At 38.0% G+C, this 12,622-nt stretch overlaps 1 protein-coding gene across 3 annotated transcripts in view; it reads right to left on the bottom strand.

Annotated features, from left to right (window-relative positions):
- The window catches only part of GLIS3 (GLIS family zinc finger 3), a 433,026-nt gene that overhangs the window by 98,049 nt on the left and 322,355 nt on the right, over window positions 1-12,622 (bottom strand). For all 3 annotated transcript variants that reach the window (XM_019645914.1, XM_019645913.1, XM_019645915.1), the window contains 2 exons: window positions 6,038-6,199; window positions 2,126-2,236 (listed from right to left, as the gene is read on the bottom strand). In XM_019645914.1, the coding sequence (XP_019501459.1) occupies window positions 2,126-2,236; window positions 6,038-6,199 (273 nt within the window). The remainder of the gene's footprint in view (window positions 1-2,125; window positions 2,237-6,037; window positions 6,200-12,622) is intronic.

Genomic DNA, 12,622 nt, shown 5'->3' with positions numbered 1-12,622 from the left:
CCAGTGAAGCAACGTCCTCCACAACTAGACTGAAGAACAAAAACGACAGCAACTTGTCTGTTCCCCTTCCCCCAATTCTCCAGCACTGTTCCCATCCCCCAATTCCCCAATAAAAATCTTTAAAAAAAACAACAAAAAACCTCACACATTTGGGAGAAGTTGGAGGTGGAAAATAGTCACAGTTAGGGGAAGAATGCTCTCATCAAGAGGCTTCTTTGTTTTTAAACAAACACAGCCTATCACTTCAAGTTTGTAAGACATACACAGATAACGACAAAAGCCATCAGGCAATAGTCCTGCTGAACACAGTTAACAGTATGCAACAAGAATATTAAGCATCTCCTTACAACTTTATTTGTATTATCAATTCACTTAGGCGTTCCTTTGCTCTTTTAAAATACAAGAACATATCCAAACCACGTCAAACAATCATCTATTGTTAATACTATTATCTGTTGGTAATGATCATCTGTTATCAATTTACTGGGACTGTAATTAAAAAGACTTGACTCTGTAAAAATAAACGATTTTAACAACTGACTTATAAGAGTGGGTGTGTAATTATTGGGTTGTCGGAAAAGTCATGACGTATTTTTTCTATGTTTTTCATTGCAAAAATGCGTCATGACTTTTCCAACAATGCAATAGAAATATCTAGCATATCTTTCTAACTGGGCATTTTTCTAACTCACAAAGAAGAGGTCAAATAATTTCCATATATGAGCCCTCAACTGGCATTGCGCTAACATCTCTGAAGGAAGAAAAAGCTCAAGTAACAAAAAAGACTATAGAGCATTTCCCAACATAGAAGGGCTAAATCCCTAAACACTATGAAAGAAGGCAAGATTCTAGTTAGTTAGAAGTCATAGTGACTTGCAAACCATGGCCATGGGGTTGAATCATTTGAAATAAGTTGAGTCTTAAACTTCCCTTAAGTTTGTTATGACGGGCTCTCAAGTGAATCAGGTACCGATCTAAACTCATATGAAATACTCAAAAAGCCAAGATCATGTCAACATAGTTTCTGCCATGGTCAGAAGAAACGTATTAGTCCACAAATGTACAAACTCAGTTATTAGGAAATGCCTTGAGAGGTGGTAAGCTCCTCCTCTCTTGAGGTGTTGAAGGACAGCACAGCCAACCACTCACTGGAGATCTTAAGACGTCAGAAGAACAAGACGGATGGGTTGAGTGGTTGATCTTTAATATTTACTTCAAATCTGAGATACTAGGATTTCTATGAGGTTTGAAAGATGCATTAATCCCTCACTGATGTCAAAGTAATTTTAGGTTCATTTCCTTTCTCAGATTTTGAAACACAGTACCTGTTAAGAAACATGTTTTTTCTAAGTGTAAAGGCAGGAATGCTTCTATACTTACTCACTCATCCTGGAGATTCACCTACCTTCTTCATCAGAGCTAAAATGATTTTAGCCAATTAATATTTTATGAAAAGCACTTATCTCCAAAAAAAGGTTTCTGTTGCTGTTTTCCCCAATTCAATTTTCTTGTTATTTGGATTTAATTTCCATAAAAGCCTTGTGTTATTTTCCACTTTAGGTAACTTACACTAATTTTTTTATTCTTATTATACAAGCCCTCCCCAGAAATTCATATCTGGCTATGTCAGCTATGCAGACCACAGCCTTGCTATTACAGGCAGATCTCAGAGATACTGAGAGTTCTATTCCAGACCATTGCTATAAAGTGAATATCGCAATAAAGTGAGTCACAGGAATTTTCTTGGTTTCCCAAAGCATATAAAAATTATTTTTACACTACACTGTAGTCTATTAAGTGTGCAATAGCATTATGTCTACAAAAATGTACATACCTTAATGAAAAATACTTTATTAAGAAATGCTAATGAGCATCTAAGCCTTCAGTGAGTCAATCTTTTTGCTGGTGGCAGGTCTTGTAAAAAACACAATATCTGGGAAGCACAATGAAGCAAAACGCAATAAAGCGAGGTATGCCTGTACTTCATGGAAGACTTCTTTCCTCAAGGAGTCTAAAAGTGTTACACCCTGAGAAGCATAAAAATCTCCAATGCCCTGCAGAAGCTCCCAGTACTGCAAGAAAAATTTAAATGTGCTTTTTCTTGCTGGATAACTTCTAAGATTACCTTTTTCCTTGCTTGTTGATCTTTGGAAGAATGTGCCTTCACATGCTTTCTTAGGGAGCTTGGGTCTGTGTAGCGTTTGGTGCATCCTGGAATTTGACAAGCATAAGGTTTCTAAATAAGAAAGAAAGAGAGAAACAGCTGTGGTTAAATCATAAAGGTAACTGGGGAAGTTACTCAAAGACTATTGACTTCAGAGCATGAACTGTTAGCAACCGACTGATGTGAAATGCTGGGTAATACTTGGGTATTTTATTTAGAAAGCCAGAAAGTTTGCATCAAGGCAAAAAGGAAAGGAAGCTTTCAATAAACAAAGAGATGGCCTATCTTTGATGATTTTTAAGAAACTGCTACAGAGTGCACTCTTACCAGGAATCCTCTTGTGGTATTTTTTAATCTAGAAATGATTAGTATGCATCTCCAGTCATACTTACAGTTATGTTCCCCTGAAAACAATCTTTGGTACTGTCAGAAACTAGGAAACACATATTCTGTAAGAGTTCAGGTATAAAGAAGCTGCAGAAAAGTCCAGAAAAGACTGGGAATGTTTCAGAAGAAACCTGATTCAGAAAGAGAGAGGGAGAGAATTAAAAGGGAAAATTAGTAGAAAGTGAATAGGAGACGGTAGGTTTCAAACAACAGACACATAAAAAATCAGCCAGAGAGACATTAATGTCATTATTGTAAAGGAGTCCTGGTGCTAAGCCTGGGTTACGTAAATAAGCCGTTGGCTGAGAGTGATGAGAATATCAGTTTTAGCTACTCCATTTCCCCATGCTCCTGAGATGTGATATGTGGAGCCTAAGGCTGAGTCTAGTATCTTTTTTTCTTCTTGTATCTCTGTTGATTGGTATATAATAGTTAGGAATGAATGCACTATACTTCAATTCAAATTTTAGCACCTATTCCTACTGTAATAACAAAAATCACAGCAAGAGTTTGAGAGTATGACTTTTAAGTTGTAAATTAAATAAAAAACTTCTGTTCATTCTAAGTATTAAAAAAAAGTTTGTAAGACGTAGTAACAGTCACTCATCTAACCTAGTATCTCATCAGATATTACACCTGTGCCTACACGAAACGAAATGTAAGAAGAGAACTGAAACCTTGCCTCCAAATAGGATTTTTACTTTAGAAACTTGCTATCCTATTGACAAAAATCAAACAAACCCCAAAACAGATTTTTTTAAAAAAAATATTTTGTTCCTGTTTTCATATGTATTCTTGTCATTTTGCTGGCCAACATCTACGTGGATTATATTATTTGCCCTGTTGGAAGTCATTTTTATGATTCACTTTTTCTCTGCCATTTTTGATTCCGAGAACAAGATAAAATCATGAATAGATAATTTAGTTTGACACTCCCAATTCAAATGCTAAGTTTGATTACCTGATGTGTTTGTTCACTGAGTGGCTGACTGATGGACTAAATCACCCAACAGCTCTTATGCTTCCATGATGTTGTGACCAACGTAAGCTCATGTTTTGAATATTAGAGGAGATGTTGCAAGTAAAAATAATAATAATAAAAAAAAATCTTTGGGAATATTAACATGTTATATACATCCAAGCCATTGCTATTACCACGGTCACTATTATTTGGGTTGGAAAGATAAGAAATGAGTAATGCCATTCTGTGTTTGATTTTGAGATGTTCTTAAAGAAAGCTTGGATACTCACCATTCTTTCCAGCTGGACTTGACTCTCTCCTTGCTGTCAGCCACCTCATCAGTGTGCCAAAACAGCAATGTAAGGGGCCGGTCTGGGTTGTGCTGGTGTAAGGTCATTTTCTCTCAGATTACCTAAGCTTTAAATGGCGTGCTACACTTCACCAAACTATATTTTTCAGTATTTTCTATCTGTATGGTAAAAGTATTTCCCCTGTTCGAATATCGAGACGCTAATAGACAAATGGAATTAATAAAACTGTTCAGGGTTAGAATTATGAACTCAGCAATCTTGAAGGGAAACCATTTTTCTGTAAGTAAAGAATCCATTTAGTTGAAGAAAGATGCTTTATCCAAAATTCTGAGGGATTTTAGCATAAGAGTACTTAACAAAAGGGAAGGGGCTTCTAAATTTAAGTAATAAATTCTTTAAGCAACAACAGTTTGCTTTGTAAAACAAATGTTTAATTTCTGTATGATTTTAAAAGTGTTTACCAATTTGCTAAATGCAGTAACAATTTAAATGGGAGGTAGTTTGGAACTTAAAGGAGAAATGATGGTTTTAAAAGATTTACTAAAGAAATTATTTTTTAAAATAAAAATAGCTGAGTTTTAAAAGCTACTGCATTGAACTGAATCATAAAATTATTATCTTAGGTAACTTTCCTCAAAAGTTTTAAAAAGGAATATTTTTTAAAATTCCAAAATGATTTTAGAAAATGCTCTTAGTTTGATAAGCTAAAATTAGCTCAAGCAAAGAAGGATTTTGTAGAATCATAACACTTAGCCTCACAATAGTTCTTTCAAACTATAGATAACTAGCTAGAGTAGAAGCAATTTCTCAAGACAATCTTGTCTCATGAATGTTCATTCTTCCATGATAAAGTTTAATGACAAATTGAAAAATTTATTGGATTCTACCAAGACCATTTTAGACATACAAAGCAGGGCATTTTAACATAATTTATTCTTTTTCCTACTTCTACCTTTAAAAAATACTGCTATTCACCAAATTTATTCATTTAATATTCTATTCTGTTGGTCCTAAAATCACTGAATTCAATTCAGCTAGAGCAGAAAGGGGCCATATTACTCTAATTATATTTCAGGTATTTACTAGGCAGGCACACCATCACATTTATGTATATTAGGAGATAATTTTGTTTAGAAGGGTTACATGACATATAGCTAAAATGACTTCTATCAATATGACTAATAGAGACTACTATAAAAGTTAATAAATATGTCAACTATAACATCAGAAGAATCTTAAATATGTATGAGGTGTGTAGAAATAACAGTATCTTTTCAAAATTCAAATTCTGGTGTAGTTTAATAATAGACATCAGAATGTTAACTCTGAAAAAGTACTGTCATGAATACATTATTTGCAAGAATGTGGATTAAGAGATCTGTGATGTGTGCAATACATTTATCCTAAGGTCTTTGTTAAGTGAAGTGAAATTACATATAGTCTACCTGGCCTCATGTAAGAAAATGGCATCAAAACCTGAGAAATATAAGAGGTTGATCAACATAGCTGAGAAAGGAAGAGTCCTAAAAAAGGTATTTGCAAATGAGCAAAGCATTGCAGCAGTAAGAGGGTTAAGGTGTAATAATGAAAATCAATTGTTCTTATAGGATTTATGTCCATGGATACGTGGCTGTTAACACACAGAAAACGTGATGCAAGTGAACCCTTGGGAAAGAGTTGCCGATTCATTTTAGATCACTCAAAGGTGAAAATACCAGGTGGTTTTTAAAGCAAAAGTCCAGGTTCACTGTCAAAAACCATGCCGGCCTCAAACTTATTGTGTCAAGAAGAAAAGAACCAGAGTTAGAAAAAAAAAAAAAGTGCTCCTTCTCTCTAGTAATAGTATATATTGTGTATCTTAGTACATCTTGATATTTGAATACTTATTTTAATGCCCAACCTGTAGTGGTCATTCTCTGTACTAAAATCTACTGTATGACAGCCTCTAGACTGCCTTTGCTTTGTACACAGAGGTAACCAAAGAACCCCTTTGTCCCAGGCAGCTGTAAATATTCAGGATACTTGTGACTGGAGAAAAGTGAGGGAAGACCTAAACAGAGCCCCTCTGGCCCTTTACCAGGTTCCACTGCTGCCCTTGGAATTGCCACTGTAGCCTAGACCACAAAGCAACACCTTCAACATCCCACTATCAAAGAGGCACTTCCTCATGCCGGGGCTTCGCGCTGGAAGTTGGAAATCTCCTGCCATTCTTACAGTGTCCAGATGTGTCCTCTGGTGCTTGGCGCGGTCACTGGAGTTGCTGAACGCCTTCTGACAGCCCGGATGCTGGCACAAATATGGCTTCTCGCCGGTGTGACTCCGCAAATGAATCTTGAGATTTTCGAGCCTTGAAAAGGCCTTCTTGCAACCTTCAAACTGCAAAAAGAAAACAATTTGGGGTTGTTGAGAAAGACCTTGAATGCTTGAGTCTGAGGGACAGAAAAAAAAAAATGTCCTTAGTTTGTACTCAGCCTAAAACAAAAAAAAAATAAAATGAAATCCGAAGAGTAACAATATTACTTCTAAAAATATCTATATGTTTATGTCAACTGCATTTTTCCACTGAATATACATACCACTTTCTGTACCAGATTTGGGTCCCAAACTGATTTCTGTGATTACTTATGTCAGAGAAAATTCACTGTGAGCCATCTGGCTCCGTTAATAAAAATACAGTAATGCGTGTCTTAAAGATTTATTAAAAAATTAACACACTTTTCCATTTCCAAATTGGTCTAAATTGAAGGAACCAGGAAGGAAGAAACTTTTTACAACTAATAAACTAACAAGAAAAATCCGAGTGATGTATGAGAAAAAGGGTGAATTGAAGATACAAGAGTTCAAGATGTAAAAGGCGTGCGTCTGCTGAATTGTTACGATCATCAAGTTCCTTCATTATATTTTAAGGGGTTTATGTACTTCCAATAGATTAATCTTGTTGCCAAACCTAATGAGATAAAGTTTTCAAATATGCTTTCAAGAAGGTATTGAAAGACAATTCATTTAATACTAAATCATTTTCCAAATACAGTGATGGTTTTATTTTTATTTTTTTAAAGAAATTTTGTTGCCTACTTCAATAAGAGAGGAATTGAAAATGAAAGACTGAAGATTTTAAGAAATGCTTCACTGGTTTACCAATAATATTTATTGATGGTAATAGTTACTTAATGCCTTCTGTGGGCAAAGTATCAGCTACTGTTTATTAGCTGATCAAACTAATTCCAATCCTTGAAATGCCAATCTAATAAAGAAAATGTGTTACAGAGAGCCTGTAAATGAAGCTTAAAGGTGAGACAGGCATTTATCCTTTAACTCTTTCATTGCTGCTAAGCCCCAAAATATTTGTCACTTTGACAGTTTTAATCCGTTTGAGTTCCCCCTGTAAGATCATTATAAATATGGACAAACTAACCAGAACAAAACATAATACGTTTAAAGCAATTAAGAAAGCTTAGAGGGCTGACCGAGGGGGCGCATTGGTTAAGAGTTGGCTTGGGACGCCAGCTCTGAGCAGCAGGGCCCTGGTTCAGAGCCCACATGAGGGCCATTGATGCTGCACTCTACAGCTAAGATGGTGAACAACAGCTCAACCTGGAGCTGGGCTGCTGTGAATTGCCGGCAGCAGCGTAGGCTGCAGTGAGGCTGGCCGGCAGCGGGCGTGAGCTTCCGTGAGCCACCATGAGCGGCCGTCCAATGCCAGCGAGTGACTGCCTCCCCTGGGAAGAGCATGATAATACCAACATGGGCCAGTGAAGCGACGTCCTCCACAACTAGACTGAAGAAAAAAAGGACAGCAACTTGTCTGTTCCCCTTCCCCAATTCCCTAACGCTGTTCCCCTCCCCCAGTTCCTCAATAAAATCTTTGGGAAAAAAAAATCTTAGAGAGGAATGTGTGTGTGTGTGTGTGTGTGTGTGTGTGTGCGCGTGCGCGCAGGGGGGAGGATGGATACAACAGAATATAAATAAAGAAGGTAAATTCAAGATGGCTTCCATTCAAAATTAGTGGGTATAATTTAATCTTACTACAAGTAATTTCATAAAACTCTCTGGTTCTCTTGCTTAGTTCAATAGATGATGGAGTGCATTGTTCATGAAAGGATGATCCAGAGGTGGCTAGGTTTTGCTTATTTGAATTTTCATTTTTAAGTAAAGGATGAACTAAGGAGAAAGAATAATCAAGTATATCCTATCTCTATTTAGGTTGTCCAGATTTTGCATGCTCGGTTATTTTAAGAAATTTTAGAAAGTTGCACTTATTTTGATTGAGAGTTATACACGTTTCACTGACATATGTTGGTTTATTTCAATTTTGATATTTTGCTTAAAATAATTTTGGTGTTTTCCTGATTTCTATTTCACATACAAATAAATTTAGCCGGAACAGAAGATGATTGCTGACGAAGCCAACTACTTTTTCAACAGAGTGAAAGATACAATGCTATGTCACTAGAGGGAGAGAGGAATTATGGGGCTTATTTCCAGAAACAGGTTTGCAAGTGGGTCTTAAATTGGAAAACAAAGGGGCTCAAAGTTAACCCCCAATTCACAGTGAAGAGGCCTCTGCTGACCAAATCTCTGTTTTTAAGATTCTCTTTGAATGACGACTCAGAGCAAACTCCTGGAGCTCAGTTTATTTTATTTGGAATCACTTGGTGGACCACACTTAGGTCTAAAATGAGCTTGTGGTTTTGGACACATCAAGCCTGTAGCCTAGTTCCTAGCAAGGCTCTTTTGTAGGGTGGACACCCTGTTGGGGCCAGCTCCAGGGGTGCATACCCAAACCTGGGTAGGCCCCAGCATCCACTTCCTTCTACAGTCCCCAGATCTTGGTAAGAGAGAAGGGTGCATTGTTTCAGCACCAACTGGAAGTGGAAAACCACTTGAGAATATACTTATGAGGTTCCTGTGAGTACCGGACACAGAAGACCCCTGGATCTACCATAGTGTGAATAGAAGGATCCCAGACATGTGCTAGAACTAATTCAAACTGTCCACTGGATCAGACACAAACTAGACGTACACTAGTGTTTCCAAGGTCTCTCCAGTTAAATGTCCAAGTAAATGTGCAGTAAAATGTCCAATTAAAAGTCAACTAGCTGCTATTATTGCTGTTAGCAGAAGCAAGGATCAAAGACCAAAGGGCTTGCTACATTCCAAATGAATCAGTGAAAAGTGAATTACATCTCAGAACATCCTGACCATATTTCCATAGCAAAGATGGAGGAAAATGTGAGCACCCAGACTGTAGAGGAAAACAAAAAGATTATCTGTAAAATCATGAAAATCCAGCTGATCGCAGATGTTTCCTCTGTAACAAGAAAGGCCAGAAGACAAAAGTATTTGTAGTACTTGTACTAGCACTGTAGTATTTTCAGAAAAAAAAAAAGATTAAGAGTGAAGGGGTTGTATGAACAAATGCAAGAGAAAGGCAATTTCATATACTCAGGAGCTCATAAAATTATATACACCACACACTCACTCTTGTTGAAGAAATTCACATGAAAAAACCAGGAACCCCAAACCAGTAAAAGCAGACACTGATGAACTGACAAACGGTTCAGTGGGGTAACCTCCCATCCAACCTACCAGGTATGTGCAGGGTGACACACCTGACTGAACTTGCCACCCTAACAATTCTGCAGGAGGAAGGAGGTGCTGTTCGTTTCTCTAATGGTGTCTGGATGAAACAAAGCAAACAATTCTGTAATGAATCATTATCATTCATTATGGGAATAACCCTGTAATTCAACACAAGAATTTCCTCTCCCTCAGGCAATTCTACCCTTAGATTTATATGTTCAATTAAATGCAAATGCATTAAAAATAAACTAACAGGTTGAACTACAAAAGATTGTTACAAAATACACCAAAACTGGATGCTTTAGGTATTTGGGCAAACAGATGCCTTTTTTCCGTATTATTATTTTGTTCATGCTTTCCAAATCTTTAATGAGTGAGTCTTACTGTTGTAAATGAACATCTAAACCTAGGGAAGCAGGAATCATTGGAGTGTTTCCTTGGTTTGGCCAAATGTTTTCTCATCGAGGTTCCTAAAGTGCAGGGGCCATCCTGACATCTAAGGTCCCAATTGTCACCTGGACTGCTCTTGCCACTGTCACCAACCAACCCTACATAAAAATGGCCAATATCCTAGTCTCAGGTCCTCTCCTATCTGGACTGGCAATGGAACCAGGGAACTAGGGTCCAGTGTCACACAACTGGATCACCAGGGCTGAGGTGGCCGGGACTTCAAAGACAGACCCAGTCTGGGGAGGATGACAGAAAAACCAACCAACCAACCAACCAACCAACCAACCAACCAACCAACCAACCAAACTCTCAGAATCCAATGGGATAACAGAAGGAGGAGAAATAGAACACAAAAGAGAGACAAACACAGGGTGGTAATGTGGGAGGGCGTGATGGTGGGAAAGGGGTCTCGTATACATTAATAATTTTATTTAAATAGCATTCTATCATTCCTCAACAAATACTGAGTAACCCCTATGAGCATGGCGCTATATGTTAGGCACTGGGAGGCACAAGGTGAATAAAACCATGGGAAGATGGAAGCAAGGTCAGTGCGTATGTCTGAGCAGGTCATATACTGATGAACCTTGAGCAGTGATTCTCAAAGTATTGGTGCCTGGATCAGCAGCATCAGCAGGCCCTGGGAAGGTGTCAGGAATACCAATTCTCTGGCCCCACCCCAGACTCACAGAACAAAACCCTGGGCATAAGGGTTCAACATCTTAGTGTTAACAAGCCCTCCAGGAGATTCTGATGCCACAGTGTGCCTGGGAGTTCAGGAATGCCATTCATATTGTAATCATTGTCAATTTTCTTAAGAAAGTCTCCTAACAGAATTAAAGTCTCTCAAAATTCACCCATTTCTAACTGAGACAAGAGTCACATGGACTAGCAGCAGCCCTGGACTGGAAAGAAACATTTTCATTCCAGGCTAAGATGCGGTTGTCTCCACTCGCACAGCAAATGGGACAAAATCTCAGAATGCCAACCTCGTACTAGAGATTCTTTAAACTCCAGACTATTTAATCTGCTTCCAGGCAGATGTCTGGTTCTGAAATAGGTATGTCTGCAAGTTCCCTCAGTGGACTCCTGACCAAGACAACGTCCCACATTCCTAGTACCCATTACATTCCCTTGTTGAGAAAGAGCACTGGAGGGGAGCCATGCTTTTCCATTTGAACATTTCAGTGGCTTTACAGACACATACAGGAACTAAACATGAAACTGTAAGTCATAGCACTTTATATCTCATGGGTTTTGAAAATACTGCATTGCATGAAGCCTCGCTGAGAAATATCTCTTTAATGCTGAGGCGTTTAAGTAACAAACTTTAATTAAAAAGTATAAGTTGCCTCAAACCCAGAGAACCTTAGCTTGCACCACTGCTAATTTAGGAGATTATTTCATATTTAAAGGATTACAACTGGACTGTAATCACCATCTATATATATTGGCTTGATTACAGATTGTTGACATTAAGTGGCATTAAGACGACCTTTGAAATATTACTTTCCCTTTCTATTAGAGGCTTTTGTGTAAGTTCTGAAAATGAAAGGCTCATTAGACACTATTAAAATAGGATTTATTCCATATGTGTAACCAATAATCAACTAGAATATTACTCCCTCCCCTAATCAGCTCCTTAGAGTGCTAAGAAGCACAAGTTCATATTCAAAGCAGTAATAACACCAAATCTTTTCTGATCAGGTTTCTATACTATCACTAACATCAACAAAACCCAAACAGAAAGGAGTCTATGATGCTGGACATGCTTTTTAAAAATATACATTTGATTTCAATTAAGGTTCAGTGTTTGTGATCCTTGGAAGTATACGTTTTTACAATTTCATCACTTAAAACCAATTAATCCCATTAGTAATGGCTGATGCTATGATATGCTGTTTAGCACCAGGAAATGAGTTATATGTTCATTCGTTTATATCTTCCATTTACAGCCCAAAGACACCAGAGATGAAAAGGCATTGGTGGAAAGGTCAGCAAATATTGAGAATGCCGTGGATATAGTCAAGTTGACTTCCATAATGAGCCCAAGAGTTCAAGTCCTTGAATTGTGGACATACCTGCAAAATGGGTAAATGAAAGATTGCTTCTCCTATGACTCAGAAAGTGAGGGCCAAAGCAACAGCCGAGGACCACTTCACACACCTGAGAAGAGGTGAGAAATCTGACTCATGCATTCAGCTGAGATTTAGAAGATTCCTTCTAGGACAGTCCTCCTCAGATATATGGGCTCATGAGTCACCTGGGCATCTTGTTAAAATGCAGATTCTGACTCAGCAGGGATAGAGTGGGGCCTGAGATTTCGCATTTCTAATAATCTTGTAGGCGATACCTCTAAATGTTGAATGTTCAAAGATTACACTTTGAGAAGTAAGGTTCTAGGGATCATTGAACTATTAATACCTTCAGGTTGAAAATGTACAATTTGATGAGTTTTTTGTTTTTTTTTAAAGATTTTACTGGGGAATTGGAGAAGGGGAACAGATAAGTTGCTGTTGTTTTGTTCTTCAGTCTAGTTGTGGAGGATGTCGCTTCACTGGCCCATGTTGGTATATCATTGCGCTCTTCCCGAATGAGGCAGATGGGTCGCCGGCCTCTGGACAGACACTCACAGTGGCTCTTGGCAGCTCACACTGACTGCCGGCCACTCACAGTAGCTTATGGCAGCCCACTGCAGCCTACGCCATCACCGGCAACTCGGCAGCCCAGCTCCAGGTTGAGCTGTTGTTCACCATCTTAGCTGTA

Source organism: Hipposideros armiger, unplaced genomic scaffold (genome assembly GCF_001890085.2).
Source record: "Hipposideros armiger isolate ML-2016 unplaced genomic scaffold, ASM189008v1 scaffold_95, whole genome shotgun sequence".
In the NCBI taxonomy this organism is placed as follows: Eukaryota; Metazoa; Chordata; class Mammalia; order Chiroptera; family Hipposideridae; genus Hipposideros; species Hipposideros armiger.
Note: the sequence above shows the minus strand (reverse complement) of the source record. Positions and strands in the feature narration are given on the sequence as shown.